At 49.7% G+C, this 27,118-nt stretch overlaps 2 protein-coding genes across 4 annotated transcripts; one reads left to right on the top strand and one right to left on the bottom strand.

Annotated features, from left to right (window-relative positions):
* The first annotated feature begins 1,281 nt into the window (after window positions 1-1,281).
* Window positions 1,282-2,521, top strand: LOC135413605 (nuclear receptor corepressor 2-like). Its single transcript, XM_064653532.1, has 2 exons — window positions 1,282-1,622; window positions 1,712-2,521. Exons 1-2 carry the CDS (start codon window positions 1,419-1,421, stop codon window positions 2,450-2,452), a joined length of 945 nt encoding a protein of 314 aa, XP_064509602.1. The 5' UTR covers window positions 1,282-1,418; the 3' UTR covers window positions 2,453-2,521.
* A 5,349-nt stretch (window positions 2,522-7,870) lies between these two features.
* Window positions 7,871-26,674, bottom strand: RPIA (ribose 5-phosphate isomerase A). Of its 3 annotated transcripts, none has more exons than XM_064653529.1 (10): window positions 26,165-26,674; window positions 19,593-19,653; window positions 17,794-17,904; window positions 17,439-17,494; window positions 13,557-13,616; window positions 12,752-12,816; window positions 12,353-12,421; window positions 11,733-11,874; window positions 11,134-11,233; window positions 7,871-9,084 (listed from the first exon to the last, which is right to left on the bottom strand). In XM_064653529.1, the coding sequence occupies exons 1-10, from the start codon at window positions 26,552-26,554 to the stop codon at window positions 8,987-8,989; spliced, it is 1,152 nt and encodes a 383-aa protein (XP_064509599.1). In that variant the 5' UTR covers window positions 26,555-26,674; the 3' UTR covers window positions 7,871-8,986. The 3 variants fall into 3 exon arrangements, with proteins under 3 accessions (XP_064509599.1, XP_064509601.1, XP_064509600.1); XM_064653531.1 differs by lacking the exon at window positions 26,165-26,674 and adding an exon at window positions 21,547-22,108; XM_064653530.1 differs by lacking the exon at window positions 17,794-17,904 and having other exon boundaries at window positions 26,165-26,672.
* Between the last annotated feature and the right edge of the window lie 444 nt (window positions 26,675-27,118).

Below are 27,118 nucleotides of genomic sequence, written 5' to 3'. Positions count from 1 at the left end.
CCTGACACTGATTTCTGGTTCATGAGCTTCACCTGCCTCACTGGAGTTGTTCCTGCTTTGAGTGGAGGTGAGGGACTGTGGATTGTCACCCTCTGATCAGTGGAAGCCTTTCACTAGATTGCACTTTCCTAGCAAGTAAGCAACAGCTTGGACCAACATGAAGTCCTCTGTACTTGAGCAGATCTGAAAAAATCTCTCTGCATCCTCCACTGAATATTTTGAACTCAGGAAAATCTTGTATTCATCCTTTTCACTTCAACCCATCTCTCCTAAAATTGAATTTTAAGTAGTGCAGCACTTTGCTAAAGTGTTATTACAGTTCTCTGATGTTGAGAGACTTAGAGGCAGGAGGGAGTATGAATTGCCTTTATCTGGGTTAGGCATTCCCAGGAGGTGATGGTCCTGCCTAAAATACACCCAAGTGGGGTGAATCCACTTGGCTCTTTCCACAGGGCTCCACATTTGCTCAAGCTCATGTAGCTTCTGAGTGGGAAGTTACGTGAGACAAATCCTGTTACTGATGGGGTAAAACTAGGAATAAGTTGCTCCTGGTCCTGCTCAAGCCATCTATTTGATCAGCAAAATGGGTGTAGAGATGGATCAATAGACAAATAAATGTATTATAGCAGACAGTATTTGTCCATGCTTGCTCAGCCATCTGGCTAAATAACAGTACTGATCTGGTAAAAAATGACACCTCTAAAATACCTAACTTACTCCTCAAGCAGTAAATACAGGCCTCAGGGCATGAATTTCTGCACAGAATTTTTCTTGGGAAAGGCAGCCACCCACCACAGAGTAACAGCATTATGTGGACTCTCAGATGGGTTGTATCTTATATATTTCTCTCAACTTAGTCAAATGAAGACTAGAAAGATATCAGGCTTTTCCATCTCATTTACTGAATATTCAGTTTGGAACTTTCAGTATTATTTAATCCAAAAATGTTCAGGTTTTCTAAGAATTCATTGACCAAACAAAGCTTGTTTGTTCATTTATAACCAAAATGTTGCCGACCTGGATGATTGAAATAAGCTACAAGTGCTCACTTTAAGCACTTAATGACTGCACCACTTTTATGAAGCTGAGAGTAAAAGCTGTGTTAAGACACAGGACACGTACAGAAATGGCATATAAGCCCCCATGTGAGATGCTGCTGTCAAGGCTGGGAATAAAATAAAGGCCCAAGGCCAAGTTGGTCCTGAGCCAGAGGGAGCCAGAAATCCGGGGTGAGGGTCTCTGTGGGGCTGTGGGCACCAGGGCTCTCTCCCCTCAGGATGGGAGAGCAGGGGCTGCCCCATGCCGGACCTAGCTGGTTCCAGGTGGTTCCAGATGTTTTCATGATTGCTGGGGGTGCCAGGGTGTCCCTTTGTGACAGAGGCAGATTCCAGGGCACTTTGTAACATGGGGGCTGTGCCATGCCCAGAGGTCATTGTGACCCCAGGGAGGTTTCAGGGGCTCAGAGCCCTGGGGCACCCACTCCCAGGAGAGCCCCTCTTTCAGGAGGCAGCTGCTCCCGGGGGTGTCTCTGGCAGAGCACAACGGAGATGCCCAAGGAGGAGGAGACAAACCCCAAATCCCAGCCCACTGAGGGGCTGCCAAGACTGCAGAGGAGGCAAAGCGTGAGGGACGGGGCAGAAGGGTGGTGGGACAGGCTCGAGCTGTGCCAAGGCAGCTGCCTTCATCCCATGCCTCCTCCTGTTTCCCACAGGTGGACCTCAGGCAGCCGCAGGAAGAGCAGCACTGCCCAGCTGATCCTCCCGAGGCACAGGAGGCGGCAAAGGCAGGACCTGCTCCTGCCTCGGGCAAGCAGGTGCCAGCAGCAGGGGCACAGAGCCGGGGCCCTGCCCCACACAGCCCCTGCTGCCCCCCCGGCCCCTCGCCCGCCCCGCTGACAGCCCATGTCCTCGGCGGGCAGCGGGCAGGGGCAGCGCTGGCAGCGCCGGAGACCAAGGAGAGGGCCTTGGCCAAGGAGGAGGGAGAGGGGAAGCTCTGCAGTTCCCGGCAGCTGCAGCACGGGGAAGACCACACTGCACAAGAGCTTTCTGAGGGGGAGCTCAGTGGACACCCAGAGCTGTCCCAAGGCGAGGACAGCAGCGACCAAAGGTCGTCACACGAGAGTTGGGAACGCATCACCATCCACACGATCTGGGTCAACCCCCAGTACGCGGAGCTCTTGCAGAAAACCCACACGGTTTCCCAGGAGCGGGCAGAGGCAGCAGCTCCTTCTGACCCGGGCGGGCAGGTGCCAGCAGCAGGGTCACAGAGCCAGGTCTCTGCCCGGCACAGCTCCTACTGCCCCTCCAGTTCCTCGTCCGCCCTGCTGTCGGCCCAGACCCCCAGCCAGCAGCAGGGTTCCCACACGCTGCAGCCCTCCCACTCCAGGCGGGCTCTGCAGACTCTCTGCAGGCTGTTCTGGTGCTCCTGTATGGCAGCACAGCCAGAGGATTAGTGCCCGCTGCCAGTCTCGAATTCAAGTCAGTTCATTTGTTGTTTATAAATATTTTTATTTTTGCAAAGACCTCTGGAGAGTTGTCACTGTCCTTCGTCACCGTGCAGAGACTCAAAACAACCAGTGGCTTTCCCCTGGGAGGTGACATGTCAGTAAAAGATGCTGATTTTCCAACCATGCTTGCCTGGGCCTGGTCCATCTCAGGAGCCAGATGGGTTTCAGCAGTATCAGAGATTTGAAACTCGATGGTTTCATGGTTGTTGTGGCCAAGACAGTCCCCAGTCGCTACCTCACCCATGAGAGCCTCTCTGGGAACAAGCATGAACTCACAGGAGCACCTCTTTGAGTCAGCTCCCTGAGGCCCTGTGCCAGGAAGTTGTTATCCAGATGTGTTGGGAATCTCCCGGACCTGTCTGTTCCAGCTGTGGAATGTTCCAAATTAACATCCAGTCAGTGGAATTCCCCCACAAGGTCTTGTTGGTGTCATGTCCTGGCTGGGTTGCCAATTGCTGCCTCCCACAATGCCAATGAACAATATTCTCTGACTGGTGTTCAGAATTCATGGCACTTTAGGCAAAGAAATGTCATTTTGAGATAAAGAAAAGGAACTTGGATGCAATATTCCCTGATGACCTGGCATATGGGAGATGTTACCGACTTTCTGTTCATCATCTCTAGAACATCCATGACTTTTAAGGCTCAGATATTAGATTTACTCCAGGGAAAAATTCCAACTAAGTAACCAGGTGGTAAAGGAAAGAAATTGGCCAGGCTGGATAGATTAAAAAATACCAAACCTGTGAGTAATGTTTCGATGGGATTGTGACTAACACATGTGGCAAAACCTTGCTGACACATCCAGATGTACAATCCTATGAGAAGATTTTTCTAATGATTCTACAACTGAGGGTGTTCAATCTGCTAAAAGTTTCCTGCTGACTTGATTTAAAAGCAGTAAAAGGCTCTTGGACAGCCTTATTGCTGAGGCAATGGTGTTGGTCAGGCGGAGCATCCCAGGAACTGCAGATGAAGCCTGTCAGGCACCTGTGGGCATCAGAAATACCAATACCTAAACCCAACCTGTCCCATGGGCTGATGTCCCTGCTGAGAGGGTAGGGAGTGTGCAGCTCCCTGGTCTCCTGGATAACCAGGATGGATAATGACCTCTCATACAACAAGCTTATTGATTAAAGGTCAATTTTTTAACGGTTTTCAGCAGTTTTTCCATCCTGGAGGAAAGGGGTGCTGTGAGGGGGTGGGGGATGGAGGAGACTCTTTGTGGGGTCCCAGTTCTGTTATCAGGGATGAAAATCCTGCTGCAAGGGCTTCCCCACAGACAGAGCCTCATGGAGTACAAATGACAGCAGAGCAGCTCCTTGAGGAGCTTCAAAAGATCAGGTGACCGAGTGATAGTGGCCTTGGGCTGCTGGGGATCTTCCTGCCCAGGAGAGCCCAGGGAGAACGCTGGCGTGAGGGCACACTTGAAAAGGGTGTAGATAGGCAGGGCTGGTCACATCAGCAAATCACCAGGAAAAATGTAGAGCCTGAGCAAAAACACACAGTGCAAACCTCAAAGCCCTGGCCAGTCAGCACGTGTTGCTTGAGCTCTCAAAGAAAGATGAAAGAACCTTTTCATAATGATAACCCACAATCACAGGAGCCTTCTGCTCCCAGCTGACCTGCACAGAAACCTGCAAGTAACCTGTCAAAAAAGTGGAGTTCTGCAGCACAGTGGCTGAGTTTTCCCAAGATGCTCATATCACGGATCGTATCCTAAAGCCATGTGACCATATCTGCTCACTCTTCAATCATACAGGGTTTTGGTACATTAGTTATGAGCTGTTGGATTTGACTCTTCACTGATCTGGTCCAGCCCTCACTAAGCTACATATAAAAGAGAGAATGATAATCTACCCTTCAAAAAATAACATTCATTTAAGTGTTAGAGGAAGGCAGGACTGTCCTTTTTTTTCAGCAAGAAATTAAGATAGTAAGAAAAGCATCCCGGTGTCCCATCTAGATTTACAGTGGGGTTTTTCAATTTAATTTGTCATTGCTAAATACATTACTTTGGGATTAAAACTGCATGGGTTATTAAATACTGATTGCAAGAAGACAGTGTACTGTGGCAGGCAAATAACTTGCAAGTTACTGAAATGAAAGCTTTGAAAATGTTTTAAGGGAATTAATGTTTAATTAGTGATTTTGATCTATAAGGCATTCCAGTAATAGCTTCAGTAAGAGATTACATAAACCTGCGAGACATTTATAATAGAAAAGATACTTGATGCAGTGTTTTCTTTAATTAATCCTGCACTGGAAGACCACCAGGAGGGAACTTGTAGTTTGTGCACAGTAAAAAGACCATTCTAGTTAGCAGGAACTTCAGCTTCTCTGATTTTTTTTTTTTATGATCAAAGTTACATGCATGCATTTTTCACTATGCCATGAGATGAATTTTGAGTTTAGCATGATTAAGAATATTTACACCAAGATATTCTTGTACAAAGTCTTCTGTTTTCACTAAAAAAAGTAATATGTAATTTCTTATGGTCAAACCCAAGTCACTGATCCTTTACTCTTTTGCTCACTACATTTATCTCGATGATTTGGCAAGATTTTCACAAGGGTGAAAGTGTAATTAAGGAAGTTTAAAAGATGTTTATGTCAGTAGCTGTGAAAATGCAAACAGGAAAGTCTAGTGACCTGAAAACAATAAAAACCTGGTTATCAGGGTTACAGAGTTACAGGGATGATACAACTCCCATTAAAGTTACTGGAAGGGGAAATGAGTAAACTTTAGAAGTTTTCAGTACAAAAACCTGGCACTTTATAGGTCTTTAGGTTCATCTTCAGTCTGAAACGTGTCACCTTTTTGCTGATGTACTGAGTGAAATAAGACTGCAAAAACATTCTGGAGGATTCATAAGGCTCAATAACTTTGAAACATCTCTTTGAAAATGAGGAAATCTCTCCATTTCCTCCTTCTTTGCTGGTGCAACTAGACCAAAGCCAGAGTTATTACAAAACTTTTTGTTAAATCCACATGGTTAAAAAATGGATCTGGCATTATGTTTAGAAGATATTAATACTTGTTACAGTTTACTAATACTCATTACAGTTATGCTGTGCTTATTTTCTTTATTACTTTAGCTCTAATCATTTGGTTTAATACCCAGAGCACACATCCTCTATGCTGCCTGCTTAATTATTTTCACCTCTTTTTATGTCACATTTCTCAGAACAATAATTATGTCAGATCATAAATCCCATCCTACACTGACAATAATAAGAACTTGACAGACAGTAATACGTGCTTTGTAACATGGAAAAAAGTGATTTGGTTTAACTAAACACGCAATTTCTTTCTAGTTAGTTTAATTAATTCATCTTAATTATTTAACCTATAAACCACAGGTTAATTAAACTGAATCTGGTGCACTCTCTTACTATATTTATATTGCTTTTTTTTTTTGAATGGAACTAGTGTTTCATTACCTCCCTTGCTCATTAATTTTAGTGCTGCTGTTGCTGTTTCTTGAAATGTTTGTTTCCTCCAGGGCCAAGTTAATCCATAATTCAATGCTAATGGTAAATAAGCTGTGCATTACCCTCTGTGCACAACCTGAAAGGCAACATGCAGGGGCTGGATCACAACAGGTAACAGGACCCACTGCAGGAATGCACCCTAAATAGTCACGACCAGCCTGCCTTGGGCTTTAAAAGGACACCTCCTTCCACCTGCTTTTGATACCATTTTTTCCCAATGCCATCCTCTAAAAATATGTCCCTGCTTTTCTTCCCAAGGTGCAAGGGGGCAGGGTGGGATAGAACTGGCAGCTCCATTTCTAAAGGCTTCTGAAGGCTCTTTTGAAGAGCATCTTGAAAAAAACAGAAAGTCCAAAGCAAATGCCACAGTGAAACAGCCAAGGTTGCAAAATCAAATTCAGCAAACTCGAGCCCAGGAGCTCTTGGGAGCAGCTGAGGACACAGTTGAGCTGCTCCTACCCAAGGAAGTCATGGGTGTCTGCAGTACCTGCCCTTATCTGGAGATCTACCATGGCATGCTCATCTACAAACTGTTAGCTCTCAGAAAAACCATGTGTAATAATTTCTAGAAAAGCAAAAAACAGGGACTAGAAATACCTCTGCTGCCTGTACATTTAATTTTCATCAAACATGCTTGTGGCTAGGCAGCTAAGCATCAGCATAAGCAGGGCTGTGTCAGGGACAGGGCATGCTAAAGCCACCCCAGGAGGGGATGGACTGCCTGCACCACACCTGTGCCCCACACATGCTGGCAGATGAAGGTCATGACAGGTCAGGGAGCCTGGCAGCCTCCAAAGGGAAAGGATCAGACCATCCCTAAGATCCCCTTAAACTCAAAAACCTATCTACTGACTCTGCAAGTGTGGGCTGGGGGAGTTTGCACAAGGGAAATCTGCACAAAGCCTCCAGAACTGGCTCAGACACTAAATTTTCTCTGGCATTCCAGCAATTTAATTCCACACAGACATTTTAATTCCATCTGTGTGGTACAGTGGCACACTGTACCCATAACCCACAGCCCAAGGCCCACTCAAACTCCCATTCCAGCAGGGGAATCTCTTGCAAAAGCACCCACAAGTGCTACCTGCTCGCCAGGCACCCAGAGCAGCTCAAGAATCACACCTGCCACTTTCAGCCTTAGATCTAAGGAGACCCTGCTAAGCACAAAGCTGAGTGAGATCACAGCTGGTCCAGGGCCAGAAAGTAATGGTGCAGTAATGGTTTTATTGGCTTTTTGAGAAGGAGCTGTTTGATTTCAGAGAGAGGAGAGTCAACAGCAGCGTTTGCTCCCGCTAATCCCATTTCCAGCAGCACTGAGTGAAAGGCACTTGGGCACAAAGCTGTGCTCGGTTGCTCTCTGTTCACCCAGGGTTACATTAGGAGCCCAAGAGCATCTGAATACAGCCCGTGGCAAGAACTGAGGCTTTGCAAATGGCTCCTGGAGCGCCAGGCTTATGGGAAGAGATATTCCAGTGTTTCCAGCAAGTTGTTGGCAGCCCAGTTACTTTCTACAAGTGCTTCAGAATTAATGTGCAGGAAGGGGAAGGGAAAGATCTAAAAATGTAAAACTAGCTCCTTTTTGTAAAAAAAAAAAAGATCTGCATTTAGATGCACAAGTTTTAGATGTGCAAATTTAAGACATTCTCTATTGAGGCAAGCACTGCAGATAACAAGTGTTGACCAGATAATCTGGTTAATTGTAAATAATGTATTTACCTTAAGCAAAAAGAATTCAAATGCAGAAGGGTGAATTTGGCCTGGGTGAGGAGGGGCTCTTGTAAAGGGCAAATTACAGCAGAAGTTACTCTGACCATGATCTGCCCCACTGTCTACAAACTAAGTCACTTTAAGAAACAAATTACAACCAAGTCCGGTATAACAGCTCTTTTATTTCAGTGTCTAAAACACAAAAAGAGGGCTTGCATTTCAACATCAGAACCATGCAAAGCACCTACACACCGAAAAAGAGATATTTAACGAGTGTCTCTCTCCTGCTACATGTGGAAAATTGAGGCAGGAAGACTCCGTTTTCCTGTGCGTTCTGCTATGTCCTTCCACAAATCAACGAGCTGTGAGGGGTTATAATTAACCTTCATTCCAAACCAAATCATTTGCCACTGAACAGTATTCCACGCTGCCCTAAGCTGCTAAAATATGCTCCTGTAAACTTGATCCAGGACCCAGTTCTGCTCTCTGTTTACAAGGATGAAGTCCCAAACATCTCCAGCTACAGGACAGACTTTAATCAGAGGTACTGAATCAATGAGAGCAGAATTTGGCTCAAAGGATGAGTGTCTCCTCCATATAGAGAGGCCAGGAAAAGGCCCTTATTAGTGTCCCAGAGAGGGGGATGTAGAGATCACCCTAGGCTCAGAGAATTGTCATGTGCACAGAGGACAACTAGACATCCTGAACTATTAAAAAACAGTGGTATAGAAAAATAAAAGGCATAAAATACCGAACCAAAAAGGTTCCAAATAAGGCATCAGCAGGTCCCAGCTGGATGTGCTCCTGTTACGTACGTCACCCTCCCAGCCAGGGTGGTTAGGAATGATGCATTAGGATTGTATTTCTGACCTCAATCATTAAGCCCTCCGAGCAACCAGAAGGGTTCAAGTTCTCTTCGAGAAAAAAAGAAAAAAAAAAAAAAGCAAACACAAAAACAGGGAGTATTCTTTTTGGTAAGTATTTCTTAGAAAATAAAATAAAAACATTAAAGCAATTTGTTTAAATGATTCGTTAAAAAATGACAACGTTCCTGTAAAGTAAAAATATATATATAGAAATAGATTCTTTTTTTTTTTTCATTTGTTTGTCTGGGTTTTTTTATAAAAAGACATTCAGTAACACATCAGCGGATTCTGATCAGCTTCCCATCAGTCTCCTGCGATAACCGCTGCTTGTTAAGGCAAAACATCAGGTTGGCACCTTTACAACAGCTGAATCCAACTGGGCTGAAGGCAAGGCAGAGCCAGCAGAGCCCTGTCAGCGAGGCTGCTTCTCCCTCACGCTAACTGAGCCGTCCTCCATCCCAAAATACACCACCTCAGCCATGTCGATGAACAGCCCCGTCTCCACCACACCTAGGGAACAAGAGGTCACATGCTGGTTAATGCCAGAGCCACCCCTTCACTTGGATCCTCTGCTCTGCCCCTCGTTTTGTTCATTAAAAGGCACCAGTGCCTCCATCAGAGGTTTGGAGAAGTGTCCAACACTGGGGGATGTTCTATCAGCCACACAGGGAGCCTCCAGGAAGTCTTTCCCATGCAGCCACCCTCTGCTGCTGGAGAAACTCTCCAGAGACTGAGAAACAACTCACAAAGTTCCCTCAAACGTTCACACCACCCCAGACACCCCCATCACACCAACACAACCACGAGTGAGGCATTTTCAGCCACCTGGTGACTCACAGGAGCAAGAGGAAGCTACACATGCACCCACAGGACTATTCCCTTTGCCTTTGAACACATTTAAAAGATCATCCTGTTGGAGAACACCCAGATAACACTTGTTCAAATGTTAAGACTCTGCAGGTTTGATGCTACCTCTGCAATTTGTCACCCATTTGCAAATGTACCTGTGGTTGCACTTAATTGTGGGGTGAACTAGAACTTCCCAGTGATCACTGAGACACAGCCAGAGGCCAGAAAGGTGGATAGAAAGGGAGGACAAGGGTTACCACAACCACAGGGTGGCCAGAGCCCTGCTACCACCACTGTATTTAGGCTTTAACAGTTCTGCTCGTCCACTTCTGTGTCGGGAAGATGCTCTTCTCCCCTCAGAAGGTCCATTTCTGAGCAGCAAACAGTGCTGAGACCATCTCCACACTGACACGATGGAATACGTCCCATCATTTCCCATTCCTTTCTCCACCACAAAGAAATGCAAGGAAGAAGTCCCTGCTGTTTCATTTGCAAACAGCATAACCAGCCACTGTTTGCCTCTTGCACAAAAACAGCTCTAATGATACAGGCATTTGTACAGCCTTGGGAAGCAACTGGATTAGGATAAGGAGCACCAGGGATAGCCCAGACCAGCAGCAGTCACTGGTTCATTTGGATCAGTCACTGGTTTGGGTAGATCTGCTTCTGCCAAAGGTCTGAACCTGCCATCTACTGCCAGAAGCAGCATCCTGGCAGTTTGCTCCTACAGCAGGGAAAAAGAAAATGTGTGTATTTTCAGTAAATCAGCTTATAAGCACCATTGAGGGAAGCAAAGCCACTGAACAAAAGCAACTGGTGACTCTTCACCCAGCCTACACCCATGGCCTCTGCCTGCTCCTGTGTTTTAATTGTGGTGCCAGGACAATATACTGCTGCTTTGTGGGGATGTTGGGATTTGAGCAACAGGATCCCAACATGTTCCTGCATGTTCTGACAACACATGAGCAGTCAGTGAAAGCACTTGTGTTATGAACTTCAGGGCCAGGCAGGCCTGGGATATACCCAAAGATAAAAGATACAACATGTATTCAAAAGCAGACCAGATGAAGAGCAGACTTTGCTTAAGATAACCAGACAGACATCCAGACGCTGCTTCCCTGAAGTTCAGAGAGTGCCAGTGCCCCCAGGCAGACTTGGCTGGTCCAGAAGCAACTCTGGCCTGGGCAGCAGGTCTCGTGCAAGGCAGGAGTCCTTGCAGAGAGGCTGTTTTGTTTACAAACAGAGGGATCAACCACTGCTGCTCCTGCACAGCAAGAACTCGGATATGTTGCATCCCCACAGCAAAGTGAGCCTGTAGGGCTTCCCATTGGAAATGGGATGCAGAGCTGGAAAATACCATAACACAATGCAAATCCTCCCTCCAGAGTCCACTAAAAGCGACTCTCTAAATGGGAGAGTTAAGGAGAGTAAGGAAGAGCACAGGACTGTTGTGCCTAATGGGAAACAGCATCAACATCAACCACCATCAGCCCATGTTTTCATCACCGTATGAAAAAGCCACGTGGGTACAGTTGTGCCAGTTCAGCTGACAGATCTCTCAAGTAGAAACAAATCTAGGGACCCACAGCAGGGCAGTAAACACACACACATTTCCTTGTATCCAGGGGGGAACTCCCACAGTCCAGGCTGCCTAGCACAGACCAAACCTTAGCCAGCTTTTGTGGTTTTTAAAAAAATCACAGAAACTACCTGGTATCATTTTTATAGCAGTGTTCACTTCACTCCATTGATGAACCTTGTCAAACTTCCAGTCCAGGATGAAGTTCCCGTTGTCTGTCACCACAGGGCCCTGGGAAGCAAACCCAGTTGTCATGACATGAGCTCCTTGTCTCCTGAGCCCAGCCAGGGACAGTCACAGCCCTCGTTGGGACCAGCCATCCCCTCTGCAACAGTTTAGACTCATCATTCAAGTAAATCAGGGCAGTCCACAACAACCATCACCCAGCATGAGCTGCCCCCCAGCTCAAGACCCTCTCTGGCAGCACAGACTGCCCTCCAGCACCCCAAAATCCCCACAGAGCAGCAGCTCAGACCCAGACTGGGAATCCCTCTGCTCCCTGCTCTGAGATCCTTCTTTAGGAGATGTGAGACAGAGAGGCTTTCAATGAGGTCTGAACACCTAAACACACAGTTCATTAACCAAGGTATAATTGGGAGAAATAACACAGGATGCCTCTCTGGGAGTGAAAGCCCAGAATTCCACTAGATGAAAGGCCAGAACTCTGGTCCTGCATTTGCCCACATTCAGGTGGTTCCTCTGGGGCAGCAGGGCTGATAGGGGCACTCACTGCTTTGCTGACAGCCATCCGCAGCTCCACCACACCTCCAAATTTTCTGGTCAGGGCTCTGGTGACAGGGACATAAGCCATGGGGATGACCTCAATCGGAATTCCTTTCTTCCATTGCTCCCCAAGGTTCTCTGATTTTTTCCTGAGGACACAGTTTGAGGTGGGATTGGTGTTGGACATTATGTTAACATCACCCCAGTCTCTCTTGCAAACCCCTAAGGCACAAGGCCCTGGAGGACACAGTGGTCAGTTCACATGTGCCCATGTACAGGAGGAGCCTGTTTAATGCATGATGCTCTGTTGACTCACAAGCCCTGTTTTGACATGTTTTGGACAAGGACAGGAGTTGTTTTTCTGTTTGTACAGAACAGGAAATTTATCCTGTGCTGACAATCACTGAGCTCAGACAGCAGAGCAGCCATTTGCCCACATGCTCTGCTCACTCCCAAGCAGGCCTGCTGAGTTGAAAATTAAGAAAAAAAGAGAAACTGAAATGCTGAAGCACTGTGAGCCAGGATCATTTCCACCTATTCCTGCTCCCCTGACCCACTGGAGGGACAATAATGGCCTAACACAGGACCATCCAAATCCTCCCAGAGGTATAATGGTAGTATTTTCACCTGTAATCCGCAATAACAATGAAGCACTTTGCATATCCTGCAACTATCTTCTCCTGTGTCAAGCAGCCACTGCAAGGGAGAAAAAAATAAAAATAAAACCATGAAACATCAGACTGCTCCTCACTGTGCCTGATAGCCTCAAAGTCCAGTCCCCTCCACCACACGCTTGCTGGTTTTGGTGCTGCCATTGCCCCTCTCCTTATCCTCACACATCACTTTATCCCCCTTGTTCCTTGCACACACCCTTGGTCAGGGGCCATCTCCCACAGTGGGTGCACACACAGCCCTGCACAGGGTCCCCTCAGCCTCTCCAGCCCACCCCAGAGAGATCCACAGGCAGACAGAGGCCCCCCCCAACCAGCCCCATGCACAGACAGACAGACAGACAGCAGGGCTCACCCGCCACCTTTGATAAGGTTGAGGTCAGAGTCCACTTCGTCTGCTCCATCAATGGCAACGTCAAGCTGTGGGAAAAGGAGAAGCCACTCTAACCCACAGGCATGTGAGAAGAGGAGGAAGAGAAACTACAACCAACTGCAGGCCTGCAAGGCACATCACATCAGCCTCTAGCATCATTTAAGGACCAGCAGGCAACATTTTCCCAGGGAAAATCCTGGCGACAGTTCAGCAGCACAATATCCCTGCCTCAGGCCAGCAAGCCTCAGTCTGGATGAGATGCCTAACACCTGGAGAAAACACAATCCAGCAACCTACTTGCCATCTAAAGGGACAAGAACTAGGACAAGACTAAGGCTTGGGGGAAAAAATAAACTAAGCTTGTTAGAATCATAGAATCCTTAAGGTTGGACAAGACCCTCTAAGATCATTGAGTCCAAACATTAAACTAACACTGCCAGGTCCCTACTAATCCATGTCCCTAAGCATCATATCTATGTGGTTTTTGTACAGTGCCAGGGATGGTGATTCCAACACTTCCCTGGGCAGCCTGTTCCAATGCTTGACCACCCTTTCAGCAAAGAAATTTTTCCCCAGTATCCAGTCTAAACCTCCCCTGGTGCAACTTGAGGCCGTTTCCTCCTATACTAACTCACGAGTTCTCACTCAGTGAGAACTGGCTCAGTGAGCCACACACAGTGCGGCTGCCCAAACTCATCCTCAGGGGAGGACAAAGGAGCCTGATGCTTTATGAAGGACCAGGCGAGAGGAAGGTCAGGTGAGGTCTCACCTCTGCACTCCCACTTACCTCTGGATGTCGGTCCAAGTCACTTAGTGTTAAGCCGTTCTGCAGGATCAGCTGACGGGCCTGTGCACCAAGAAGACAGCAAACACCATTTACCAGGGGCAGGAAAGAAAAACAGGCTTGTGGTGTCATTGCCCAGCTGCAGCAAGGATGGGGTCTCCCTGGGAGAGCTCCACTGCTCCTCCCTGAGGAGGGGCTGCAGCCAGCAGCAGGAACAGCAAGGAGAAAATGATGCTTCCAGACCAGAGTACTTTAATCAAAATAAAACCCTGCTGCTGATGTGAATTAAAATGCTCAGATGGTGCAACAGGAATCCTGGGTTCAGGTCTCTACATACTAAATAGCAGGAGGCCCCATGAGCTTGGTGGGAATTACTTGCATCTAAGCACTAAAGCAGATATGGAATTTTTGAGTCCTGTGTTATTTCAGCTCGGAAATCATTCTCCCTTGCACTCATCCAGCCCCTCTGATCTCCTTTGGCTGAAAAATGTGAGCAAGAAAATTAAATATTTACACCACAGCAATGTGGGACTAACAATGAAAATATTTTTCATATTAGAAATAAACAAAAAAAAAAAAGGGGAAAAGCACAACTGAAAAGTGTGGAAAAAAGTGTGGGAAGCTCCTGAAACAGCTACTTGGTGGCTCTGATATGCTTTTCCTGAAGTGGCTGAGTATTTCCCTCTAGTGGCAACACATCACAGAGTGCCCAGAGCTGCCCTCTGCTCCATCCCTCAGTTTAAACTGGAAATCACAGAATTGTTCAGGTTGTAAAAAAACCCCTAATATCATAAATCCAACCATTAACCCAGAACTGCCACAGTCACCACTAAACACTCTCCCCAAGTGCCACATCTACGTGCCTCTTCAATACCTCCAGGGATGGGGACTCCACCACTGCCCTGGGCAGCCTGTTCCAGTGCTTGGCCACCCTTTTCACGAAGAAACTTTTCCCAATACCCAATCTAAACCTCTCCTGGCACAACTGGAAGCCATTTCCTCTTGCCCTGTCACTTGTTACTTGGGAGAAGAGACCAATCCCCACCTGGCTACAACCTCTCATCAGGGAGTTGTGGAGAGCAATAGGGTCACCCCCAAGCCTTCTCTTCTCCAGGCTCAACACCCCCAGCTCCCTCAGCTGCTCCTCAAAGGACTTGTGCTCCAGACCCTCCCCCAGGTCTGTTGCCCCTCTCTGGACATGCTCCAGCACCTCAACGTCCTTCTTGCCCCAAAGGACCCAGAACTGGACACAGCACTCAAGGTGCGGCCTCACCAGTGCCCAGGACAGGGAAGAATCACTGCCCTGGTCCTGCTGGTCACACGATTGTTGATCCAAACCAGGATGCCCCTGGCCTTCTTGGCCACCTGGGCACACACTCCTGGCTCATGTTCAGCCACTATGGGACCAGCACCCCCAAGTCCTTTCCTGCTGGGCAGCTTTCCAGCCCCTCTTCCCCCAGCCTGGAGCTCTCATGGGGTTGTTGTGACCAAAGGCACCTCATTCTATTGGCCTCAGTCCAATGGAATCTCTGCAGCCTGTCCAGATCCCTCTGCAGATCAACACTCCCACCCAACTTGGTGTCATCTGCAGAATCCTGAACTGGTTGAATTTTCTATGTAACAAATTATCATCTAAGAGAGACTCCCTCCTTGCACAGACTCTGCTTGAGTCCAAACTTGCCACCATGCTGTAGCTGGACCAAGAAAGCCCAGTGTGACAGCCTGGATCAACTGATTCCCTTGGATTTTACCCACCAACACTAACAAAGTGCATCAGTCACATGTATTGGCATCCCAGAACCATTAGAATTAGCAGGTGGTACTCCTGGCAATGAGATATGATTTCAGTAGTTTAACATGGCATTTCATAGCATGCAGCTTTAACACCCAGGGGCTGTGGGAACCTAAGGACTCACAAAATAGAAGGAATAAAAATCAGTGGGTTGACATTCATCACATGGTGACCACATAAAGAAGATTTCAGGGATCTGGGAATTGAAAGCATTGAAAAACACGGTGCTGCACATGCAGGCCAGATCCTGAACAGGCTTAGAGTCAGCAAGTGTGGAAACGAGGTGTCTTGGCTTTCCTCAGGCTCTGCTTGCAAGGCCAGCAGGAATCAAAAGCAGAGCTCCCACAACTGGGGGAAAGGTGGTGGTAACTGCACAGCACTTGCCAGGAACAGTCCCACTCCGTGCTCTGGGCACACGTCCAGGTGAAAAGAAACCACGCAAAAGCCAAGGGACAGATACTTACCCCGGCTCTAGCTTTACTGGTGGTGGTGGAATAACCCAACCTGACAACAGGGAAGGGAGGAGTATAAAAGCCCACTGAAACCAATTCTTCCTTGCCAGTGACCTCAGGCAGCCATTTACACCTGTACATAGTGAAAATAAGATGCTGTTTTGCTGACTTGGGAACGCTTCAGTAGGATTTGGTCGAGGTCTACGAGACTCATGCTGGGGATATTGGCTGTGGATCTATCTCTTCCCTTTAGCAGCAACCTCTTTGTTTTACTGGTAAGAAGCTCTGTAGTGGTAAATGAACTACAGCGACAATTCAAGGCAGGACAGGCTCCAGCTCACATTCAGTACAGGAGCTATATCAATTTTCTTTAAGACCTACAGGCTGAACTCAGAGCACTTTGCCTATGTTCAAAGGGAACATGGTATTAGGATGAGAATATGACAGGATGGGAATATAACAGGATGAGAATATAACAGGATGGGAAGAATTTTAGACAGTTTGAAGACAAGACTCTCACCACAAGTCCATATATGCAACAGAAGTAGTGATATAGGCTAAAAAAAATTCTTTTTTTTCACTTTTTGCCCTTTGCAGCACCTTGCATTATACTCCAGTTGGCCACTGGATGCTTGCAACAGCTGGGAAGACAGAGAGTCCTGTCACTCTACACTCACATTTAAACATCTGCAGGGTAAGAGGATGTTAAGTTTTCATAAGATTTTAGGATAATTCAGGTTGGTCGCTATCTAACCTCCAGGTCAAAGCAGGGTCAGCTACCAGGTTGCTCAGGGTTTTACCCACTCAGTTCTTTCCTGAAAACCTCACAGCACAGGCTCTGCACCTTCTCCTGCACTGCTGGACTGTCCTCACAGTGACACCGTTGTGACAAAAGTACAATCCCCAGGTCCACACCAGGACTATGAGAAGGACACACCCAATTCCTTGAGCAGGGTATTGCCACCCAGCCCTGAAAACCCCCCTGTGTGGTCCCCATCATGACACCTCTCCCTGCCCACAGGGAGGTTCCCACCTCAAGGAACTGAGGCAAAGAGACCAAAGCCAGTTGCCAAAGGCGTGGAAGAAGCTCAGAAGCTTCCCCAGCAGCTCTGCATTTCACCACCAAGCCAGGTTCCCCCTTTCCCTGCAAACCTCTCTACATCTGGCTTGGTATGAACAACTTCCTGCAAAAGCTGTGCAGCAAAGGAAAGGTTAAGCCAATTTCTCTTCTGCAATTTCTTATAAAATCCAGTTGAAGCATTTTAAGCTCCTCCTGAAAACAGAGGAGCTCGCTATTATTCTTTAAGGCTTTCAGGGCTTGATGCAGACTCAAAGAGTCTCCAGTGAGCTTTGCATTACGAGTCTGGTTCACCACTAAACAGCGTTTTCCTGCAAGTGGGATCCAGAGGAAGCCACACACCAACCCTGACACAACCAGCCCTACCACACTGGTTCAAAACACACCTCCCAGCCCTAGGGCACCCCTGAGTTCAGGTCAGGGTAACACAGCACCATCACCTCCATGGGATCTCTCTGCAGGCTGCATCACGATTGCTTTCACCAGTGCTTTTGGTTAACTCACCAAGGGGAAGATCCACTCCATGAGCGGAATGGCAGAAAGCAAAAGAGGAAAGTGCTCACCTGGAAAGACGTAGGGATGCAGACAATTGTCAGGTTTTCCTCTTTAACCCGCTCAGCTGCAAGGAAAAAAAAGCAGAAGCCTTGGTTTGTTCATTATAGAAAGAAAAAACACACCAACTTTCACTTTAAGAAATCTCAGTTTGGAGCAGCCCCTCTGATTCATTTCAATTACTTGCTTGGCTTGCAAATAACTCAGTCACGCTCAAAATGCAAACAGGTGCCACCCTGCTTAGACTGAGACTCAGTTTCAACAGTCAGAAATGTTCAAACACCCACCCTGGCTCAGCCCAAGCCACCATGAGCCATTAACCTTTATGTCTCCAGCAGAAGAGGAGCCCCATCAGCAAATCCTCACCTGGGAAATTAGTCCCACGCCCCTCTCTCACTCCATTAGACAGGTTTTTGCTGCTCTCCGTGTAAACAGAGAGCTCCAGCAGCTGTCTGAAAGGTTTGCTGGCTTGTTGCCCTGGGGACATCACATTAATTTATTATAGAACATTTAAATATATGGCAGGGAAAGGACTAATAAAGTACAGTATTCCATTAAATGGAAGGAAATATTTCCTCCCTGAGGCTAACCTCAAATGACTAAAATCTATTACTAAGATATCATTATGGACAAAATGTTATTTTAGTAATTACAATACTTAGGCACAAGCCAACAGCCCGAGAGTCAGCAAGAGCACCAGAGCAAGCCAAGGTAACGCTGCTGCTGGAAGGACTGAAGATGCAATACATGAGGCTGTACGTTGTTACAAGCCACATCCCTGTGCAAACGCAGTCAGGAGACATGAAAAGCCAGAATTTGCAGCCTGGAACAGGCACTCCTCTTTAAACACAATACCCATTTATTTAGAGGCTGATTCTGTGCTCAGTGCGGGGGTGGGTGGTTGCAACACTGAGCCAAACCCAGAAGGCTGAACCGCAGCTCCCAGAAAATTAAAGGGTATCACACACACACACAGAGCCTGGGGCCAGGTGGGTGCCAAGGGACAGGCACAGCACCAGCCCTGCTGTGTCCCTGCAAAGTGAAGAGATGCCTCGTGCTCAGACCTCAGCCCAACGTGGGCTGCGGGACAGCTCTGCCCAAGGCAGCTGGAGGTCACAAGGGGACTCCCCACCCATGCAGAGCCACCCAGGTGTGAAACACTGAACTCTGCTGCCCAGGGAAGTGGTGGAATCTTCATAGCTGGAGGTGTTTAAAATACGTGTGGATGCAGCACTTGGGAATATGGTTTAGTGGTGAACATGGTGATGCTGGCTTAATGGTTGGATTCGATGATCTTGGAGGTCTTTTCCAACATTTATGATTCTGTTCATTCCCCCTCTGTGTCCAACCAAGACCCCCAAGAACAACAGGGCTGATCCTGCACTCCCAACCTGCCATGGCACCCACAGCTGCTCTGTCCCACATCCAAGGACATCCAAAGTTCAGCACCCCCACAGGCAGATCTGCCCTGGGGCTGAGAGTGCCCTGCAAAGGAACTTTAAACCTCTGCATACTCTGTAATGAGGCGTGAGGATAATTAACCCTCACATTCACTTTGCAGAATTGCATTTGCCTCACTTGAATATTTTACTGAAATTTTCTGAATCACACCCTGAGCAAACCTGCCCCTGGGGCGAGCAGATAAACCTGGCTGTGGGGTATATAAACAAAATGCAGGAGGATTTCACATTCCTCGTTTTCATTACACCTCAGCAGGCCCCTCAGTGTGAATCAGGTGGATGTGGGAAGCAGTGTGAGCCACAGATGAATGGGTTAAAGGAAGCAGAGCAGCTGCATGGCCCAAAGCCACACAGCAAGTCAGCACTGGGCAGAGCTGGGCAAAGCTGGAATAAGACCGAGGAGTTTAGCTCCAGTTTGTGGTGGGTGCCAGCAGAGCGCTTTTCCTGGCTGTATGGGCAGAACAGGTGGCAAATCATTACCTCCTCAGAATTCTCTATGCCATAAATTTGGAGCCCTGTTTTAACCTTCAGCTTCAAGCAGTCCGTAACGAGGGGCAAACAATATCCCAAACAATGACCCAAGGCACGAGCTATAAGTCAGCATCCAGATGATTTAGTGTGTTTTTCAAGTAGTTGGGACAGATGGACAAGAGGACTGTTTGTGGTGGGAGGGCCAGGAAGGGGAGCACAAGGGGAGCACCCTACCTAATCGATGCACCGCGTGTACAATCGTAGAACCGCTTCCGATCCCGAGAACTTGATTGTTCTGCAAATCAAAGAGAGACAGAGAGAGCTGTTACTGGGGGCTCAGCACACAAGCTGTCCACTTTTTCTGGTAAAACTGATATTATAAACACATGCAAGAGGAGCCTTGCCCAGAGATGCAAGGCGATACACAACACTGCAGGCAAGGAAGGGAACACGCTGTGCCAGTGAGGGCACGACCGTGGTCCACGGCCAAGGGATTTTAAGCAACTTGTCCTCTCATTAAAAAACATGTGTTTGCTAATTACCACTGTGCTCTGATCTTGGGGTGTTCAGTGCACACTCATGGCTAGTTGCTGGCACTCCATCCATCCTCTCCTGCCGGAAAGCTGTGAGTTTCAAACACTACAGAGGAAGTAGAGGAAACAACCTCAAGATAACATCTCCCAAGGAAGCCGAACAGTAAAAGCCTGGGTGGGTTTGCTGCCAACTATATTGTTGGTAAACAGCACAGATGCACCAGCAGCCAAAGCAGAGAGCACAGCAGCTGTTCCTGTGGATAATAAAAACTGTTCTCCAAAACAGAGTGTAAAACTGCCTATACAAGAGTCCAGCAACACTCTGAAGGTGGCTGAGCCTGGCAGCATGTGATGAAGAGGATCAAATTTTAACTACAGCTCCATCCTGGCCTTTCTCTGCTTATGGTCTGGTTTAAGAAGGATCGTTACTGTCTCATCTGTAACACAGGTACACTCCTAAAGGGTGTTGCAGACTGAGGGTGGATGGGTGCACTTGTGTTACTTCTGCAAGACGTCTCCTCTGCCACATAAATCTCTGTTTATTATCAGCTCAGTCTCCCACTCCCTGTAGCCTCTTGCGCTTTTTCCATTTTCAGTGTAATTCCCTTCCTTTGGACGGGATCCAAAGCTTAAATTGACTTAAAGAGGCCCAGTATCACTACAGAGACTTCACATGAAAAAGACTTGGAGCCAGCCAGAGATGCAGGCACAGAGCTGTTGTGCATTATCTCTTGGACATTGGGCAGATCTGGAGCTCTTTCCCCATGTGCAGCAAATCCAGAGTTTGGCAGCTGTGGAAAAAGCCACACCTGCAGCACTTCAACCAGCTAAAGTCTTTCTGGCACACTACTTTGCCTGGAAGGGTGGAGTTCAAGATAGGTCACACTCCCCCAGGATTACTCATTTCTCTTGCTTCTGCAGGTTAAAAGTTTAAAGAAAACAGATCTACAAAACCAGACTCAGCTTACAGCCCAGCCCTCGCCAGCTCTGCAAAAGATGGGGAAAGCAACAGGCCAGAGCTGCACACCTGCAGCGCTGCCAGCAGAAACCCAACAGCTCCAGAGGTTTCTCATTTCCACCAGCCCATCAGGCAGAGCCAAGCACAGCCAGCCAAGGGGTAAGCAAAGCTACACAGAGGCTGGCAGGACATGGGCAGTACCAGTGTTCCCAAGAAACTCGTTTCAATCTGGGAAGAGGCAGTTTCTTCTCTTTGCCCTCATTTCTGTAGTGTGGGACAGCTTCCTGGAGCAGCTGGGTGCCCTAAAGGGATGGGGAAAGAGCCTCAGCATCAGCCACTCCACTGTAATGAAAGGGGAAGAGTTCACAAGGGTCCCAGCTGATCCCATCCCACAAGAGTCCCATCCACTGATCAGTGATGAGGGGTGAAGCACTCTCCCTTAGGTGACAGTATGAGCTTGGACAAGGTGGATTTCCCAGAAAAACAGTTTAAAGTCAGTCTAAACAGATGCTGTCACAACTCCTGCCTTACTGCACCTCCCAGCTCTCCCTCCTCAGCTCCAACCCCAGCTAAAGCAGGGGCAAAACCAAACAAAAAACATCCACTTTTAAAAATAGGGGCAGGGCAAACACTAGCAAGAAGCAGAGCACTGAAGGAGCAGCACCTCATGCAAAAACATTACATTCAGATTGCTTACCAAAACCCCAGCAAACAAACCCAAGGCACTGAGACACAGCACAGCTGAGGACCCACATATGGGTGAAGCTGGCAGCAACCACAGCATTTTCTCAGCTAACCCAAGGGCCTAAAGACACTGCCCAGCATTACAGAAGCTGACAAGGCAACACATCGAGCAGTATCGGCACAGGGGTGGACTGGTCCAGAGTTAGTTTCCAAGATTAGAGAGCAAAGAGTTCCTGCTAAAAGCAAGAGTTAAATATAGAGCAAAGTCCAAAGTTTGCTCAGTCCTCTCTGGGGCAGAAGGACCTTAAATTCTCACCCGTATTTTCATTTCTAACAGAGGCACTCGCAAGGCCTGCCTTCAGAGGTGTTGTATAAATACAAAGCCTGCTCTCCCCAAGCAGCTTACAGCTCTAAAGCCCCAAGCCCTGTGGCAGCGCTGCTACTCTGAGCTGTCATGGCCTCACAGCCCATGGTTTCTGAGGTTGGTCATCTCCATGTCTGCTCCAGAATGCAGAAACTCCACTCCCACAGCTGTCCGTGGACAAGTGCTGTGGGTACACAACTTGCTTTAATTAAAAAAAATAAAGAGAAACAAGTTCTCCTCTCCTAATCCCTCCACCCACCCTCAGGTTTACACCTGCCACAAGGTGCACAAGGAGCTGCTGTGCTGGCACAGGCACGGATGGGTGTGAAGGAGGATGCCAAGAGAGGACCCTCACCCAGCACCAAGCCCCCAGCGCCACGGATTTTCAGCACAGTTAAGCAAGAGAGATTTGTCCAGCAGAACCAAACCCTGAAGTCAGTGGCTTCTCTCACATGTCCCTGCTGTGCAAGGAAGGAAGCCTGGAGCTTTGTTTTCAGAGATAAGGTTGCTCCCTTGGTTAGCAGTGATAACTAACAACCAAACACAAACTTATGCATTACAAAGAGCAGTTGCACCCTGAGAGTGCAAACTGACAGCCAAGACCATCCAACTCCTTGGCATTGACTCTAACCTGCTTCTCCACCACCGGTTCAAGCCAACTTGCACAACAAGCATTGGGGTATTGCCCCAGACACTGCCTAATTTACTTAATCAGCATCATTAGCTGGGCACTGAACTTCAATCAGCTGGAGAAACATTATCCTAAGTTTGGAGAAACATTATCCTAAGTTTGCTTGACCATAAAACACTACAAAGGCCAGCTATCTCACTAGGAAAAGTCCTGGCTTTACCCCAAATAAAAGGCGCACCGAGCTCAGGATAACTCGCAGCAGCAGCTGTGCCTTGGCTCCACAACTTGCAACAAAAGTCACAGAATCACAGACTATGCCGAGTTGGAAGGGACCCCCAAGGCTCCTTGAGTCCAACCCTTAGCCCTGCATAGGATTAACCCCTAAGAGTCACACCCTGTGCTTGAGAGTATCATCCAATTCCTTCTTGAACTCTGGCAGCCTTGGTGCTGTGACCACTTCCCCAAGGAGCCTGTTCCAGCATCCAACCACCCTCAGTGTGAAGAACCTTTTTCTAACATCCAGCCTAAACCTCCCCTGACATAACTTCCTTCCGCAACCCCTCAATGCACAATTTTTGCTTGCCTTGAGTAAGAAAGGGGATTTTTATGCAGCTGTCAGAACCCCCAGGCTCCCCCATCCCACAAACTACTTTTGATCATGTTAGCCTGGCAGGGTGTGCTCTCAGGCAGGGACAGACTGCTCAGAGGAACAAGGCTGCAAAACAAGCCAAACTTTTATAGGACATACGGGGAGCCCTCAGCAACTGAACCTCAGAACACTAACCTCGTGAGAGGGAGCAGGAAGGGGAAGGGAATTTCCCCCCTCCCCCAACTGCTAATATCTAACTCCTTGGCAGCAACTCTTCACCCTGGTTTCATCACTGCTGTTGCAAAAGGGCAAACACTGTGATAAACCCCTGCGGGACGTTAACCGTTGATCCTCCAAACCTTCATGATCAGGCTGTGCCAAACCTCAAGCAGCTCCAGTCCTATCTGACATTCAAGCCCCTTGCTGCACTCCTCTCCCTGCAGAGGACAGGACACCACTCCCTGGTTTGGGGCTGTTGCTTGGGTGCTCAGAAACGGGGTGCAGCAGCAGAGCATTTGGACTTGGACTTGGAGAAAGGAGCAGGGCACGACATCAGCCTGAACTCCCACCACAGCCCAGCTCGCAGGAGGGTGCACGGTGAAAGTCTGGAGGTGCAAGACGCTACCCCAAATCAGTGTGCATGGTGCTGAGCTGGACAAGGCACAGAGCTGCTGCCAGGGAGCTGATCAGTACGGAAGGGAAAAGTAGTTTTCTCCCTTCATTTCAACTAAAGGAGCACAGTCCAAAACAAAGGAGAAAGCGGCTCTGTCCGTTCACCCCAGGGTCCATCCTTGTACTCCAGGACTGTCCATGTTCCAAGTGGGGTTGTCCGTGCACCTCACAACCCATCCACGCACCTCAGGGCTGCTCCATGCATTGGAGGGGTCCGTGCAAACTGAAGCCTGTTCATGCACTGGGCGGCTCTGGGCACCCCATGGCTGCTTCATGTACTGGGGAGTCCCGGCAGTCCTGAGCCTGCCCCTGAATTGTGGCAATGGTTTTGCCATATGCAGGATGGAAAAAGTCCTGTCAGAGATGGATTGGTGAGGAAAACAGCTCTAATGTTATAGAAACAGAAGTTTTTACTGTGGTTTAAACATGTTTCAAAAATGGCTTTTTGTATTTTCTGCAGTTCGCTGTCTCCCTCTTCCAGACACCCCCTGTGAAGCTATTGTCTCCCACACGAGGTGTCCTGGGAAGGTGTCCTGAGGTTTTCTCATTGGTCCTTTGTTAACCCCTTCCTATTGGCTGTTGACCCCTTACCTGATGGTTTTTTCTGTGTGACCCTGAACTTGTGATTGGTCCCCTTTGACCCTCCTAAAAGCCTTATAAACCCCAACCCCACATTGTCTGTCCCTCTCTGGTGGTCTGTGTGTGCTCCTTGTGGGGTCACCGGACCACGTGCAGGGGTGGGGGGAAGGGCATTCACCTCGCAGGTAATGGGGCTAGCAGCTTAAGGCCTGGAGGTCTCCCCCATTCTCCCCAATCCGCCGTACTGAATCCTGGAGTCACCCTGTGTGCTGGGGGATCTGTGCATCCCGGAGCCCATCCATGCACTGGGAAGCTCCGTGCACCCCACAGCCCCTCCACGCACTGGGGAGGTCCAGCACCCCAGCCTGTCCCTGCACCCGGAGCTGTTTCATGTGCTGGAAGGCTCGGTGCACCCCATGGCCCCTCTGTGCATTGAGGGGTCCTGGCACCCAAGAGCCTGTCCCTGCGCCTGGAGCTGCTCTGCAAATCCCGGGATCCGTCCGTGCCTCGGGAGGCTCCGTGCACGCCACAGCCGCTCCGTGCACTGGGGGGTTCCGGCATCCCAGAGCCTGTCCCGGCACCCGGGGGCCACTCTGCGTACTGGGGGATCCACGCACCACAGAGCCCGTCCATGCATTGGAGGGGTCCGTGCAAACTGAAGCCTGTTCATGCACTGGGTGGCTCCGTGCACCCCCCGGCCGCTCCGTGTACTGGAGGAGGGTCCCAGCACTCCAGAGTCTGACCCGCACCCCGAGGCCACTCTGTCTACCGGGGACTCCGTGTACCCCAATGCCACTGTATGAATTGGCGGGGAAGGGTCCCGGCACCCCAGAGCCCGTCCCGGCACCCCCGAGCCACTCCGTGCACTTGGAAGCTCCGCGCACCCCACAGCCGCTCCGTGCACTGGGGGGCCCAGCACCCCAGAGCCTGTCCCGGCATCCCGGAGCCGCTCCGTGTACTGGCAGAGGAGAGGTGTCTCGGCACCTCAGAGGCTGTCCCGGCACCCCCGAGCCACTCCATGCGCTTGGAAGCTCCGTGCACTCCATGCGCTTGGAAGCTCCGTGCACTCCATGCGCTTGGAAGCTCCGTGCACTCCATGACCACTGCGTGGACTGTGGGGTCCCCCTGCACCCCGCAGCCGCTCTGTGCTCTGGGGAGTCCCGGCACCTCCCAGAGCCTGTCCGGGCACCCCGGAGCTGCTCCACACACTTGGAAGCTCCGTGCACCCCATGGCTGCTCCCTGCAGCGGGGGGTCCCGGCACCCCAGAGCCTGTCCCTGCACCCCAGGGCCATTCTGTGTACTGGGGACTCCGTTCACCCCTACACCGCCCCGAGTATTGGCGGGCGAGGGGGAAGGAGGGCATCCCGGCACCCCAGAGCCTGTCCCGGCGCCCCGGAGCCGCTCCGTGCACTTGGAAGTTCCGTGTACCCCACAGCCGCTCCGTCTATTGGGGGGTCCCGGCACCCCAGAGCCTGTCCCCGGCGTCCCGGAGCCGCTCCGTGCACTTGGAAGCTCCGTGCAACCCCAAGGCCACTGCGTGCCTCGGGTGGTCCCCCTGCACCCCGCAGCCGCTCTGTGCTCTGGGGGGGGTCCCTGCACCCCAGAGCCGCTCCGTGCTCAGGGGGGTCCCTGCACCTTGGAGCCACTCTCTGCTTTGTGGGGGTCCCCACAGCCCCTCCGCGCACTCCGGGGTCCGCCCGTGCGCCCCGGGAGGCTCCGCGACCCGGGCGCTCCGCGCCCCACCACAGCCGCTCCGAGCCCCCCGTGCCCCGCAGCATCCCCGGGGCCGCCTCACCTGGACGTGCTTGTCCACGGCGGCGCAGGCGGCCCGTCTCTTGGCCTCCTCTGCCATGGTGCCGCCGAGCCGCCCGCGGGCGAAGCCGCGCCGCGCCGCCGCCCGCCCCGCTCGGAGCCTCCCCGGCGGCCGGGCAGCCAGGGGTGTGCTGCGGAGCAGGGCGAGCCGGCCGGGGAGCCGCATGCCGCCGCGGCCCGCCCCCGGGGGGCTCTTCCTCACGGGCTGCAGGCCTGGGCCGTGCCGGCTCCTCTCCTCCTCCTCCTCCGCCACCGCCTCCTCCTTCTCCCTCCTCCGGGAGGATGGGACTTGTAGTGCTGCGAGCCGCGGAACTACAGCTCCCACAATGCCCGAGAGTCCCCGGAGCAACTTGTTGCATCGATGTATAGGCATGTATAAGTATCTATGGATCGGGCTTGACAGGGCGGGAGGGGTTGAGGCATTCCCGCAAGGTGTCCCACCTGGAGGTGATAGGGGTGGAGAGAGGATGGCGGGGGGAGACCCTGCACGGCCCAGGCGATGCACTGACCCCCCGGGGGTTACTGCAACTCAGGTGTCGAGGAAGTTAAGCAAGAGCCTTTCCTGGACTTTAACTTTGTAGCACGATTTCCCTCGGAAGTTGCAACATGAGCATGAAAACTCAGATTAGCTCGGTTGGTTAGAGCATGGTGCTAAAAAAGACAAGGTTTGTGGGTTTGATCCCTGTATGGGCCATTTGCTTAAGAGCTGGATGTGATGATCCTTGTGGGTCCCTCCCAACTCAGAATATTCTGTGAAATTAAAACTTTCACCAGTCCTCTGAGCACGTATCAACCAGAACTCACTAGTCCTTCACCCGCCCTGCAGGAGGATCAGGATGAAACCCCATGGAAGTCTCCTGTCCTGAAGCACACAGGCCCTTTTTTTCATGTACCGTATTTTTCCCCCTCTATCTTGGGTTGGCATCTGTTGAAATTA

The sequence above is a fragment of the Pseudopipra pipra genome, chromosome 4 (assembly GCF_036250125.1).
Source record: "Pseudopipra pipra isolate bDixPip1 chromosome 4, bDixPip1.hap1, whole genome shotgun sequence".
NCBI lineage: Eukaryota > Metazoa > Chordata > Aves > Passeriformes > Pipridae > Pseudopipra > Pseudopipra pipra.
This window is presented reverse-complemented; position numbering and strand designations above follow the sequence as displayed.

Bases quoted from the DNA above. Each gene is read 5' to 3' on its own strand.
- LOC135413605 (XM_064653532.1), top strand. From the start codon at position 1,419: ATGCCCAGAGGTCATTGTGACCCCAGGGAGGTTTCAGGGGCTCAGAGC. The intron at 1,623-1,711 runs GTGAGGGACGGG...TGTTTCCCACAG, and splicing joins GACTGCAGAGGAGGCAAAGC to GTGGACCTCAGGCAGCCGCA.
- RPIA (XM_064653529.1), bottom strand. From the start codon at position 26,554: ATGCCTATACATCGATGCAACAAGTTGCTCCGGGGACTCTCGGGCATT. The intron at 17,495-17,793 runs GTGAGGATTTGC...TTTTCCTTGCAG, and splicing joins GCGTGGGACTAATTTCCCAG to CTGAGCGGGTTAAAGAGGAA. The intron at 11,234-11,732 runs GTGAGTGCCCCT...TTTGCTTCCCAG, and splicing joins GGATGGCTGTCAGCAAAGCA to GGCCCTGTGGTGACAGACAA.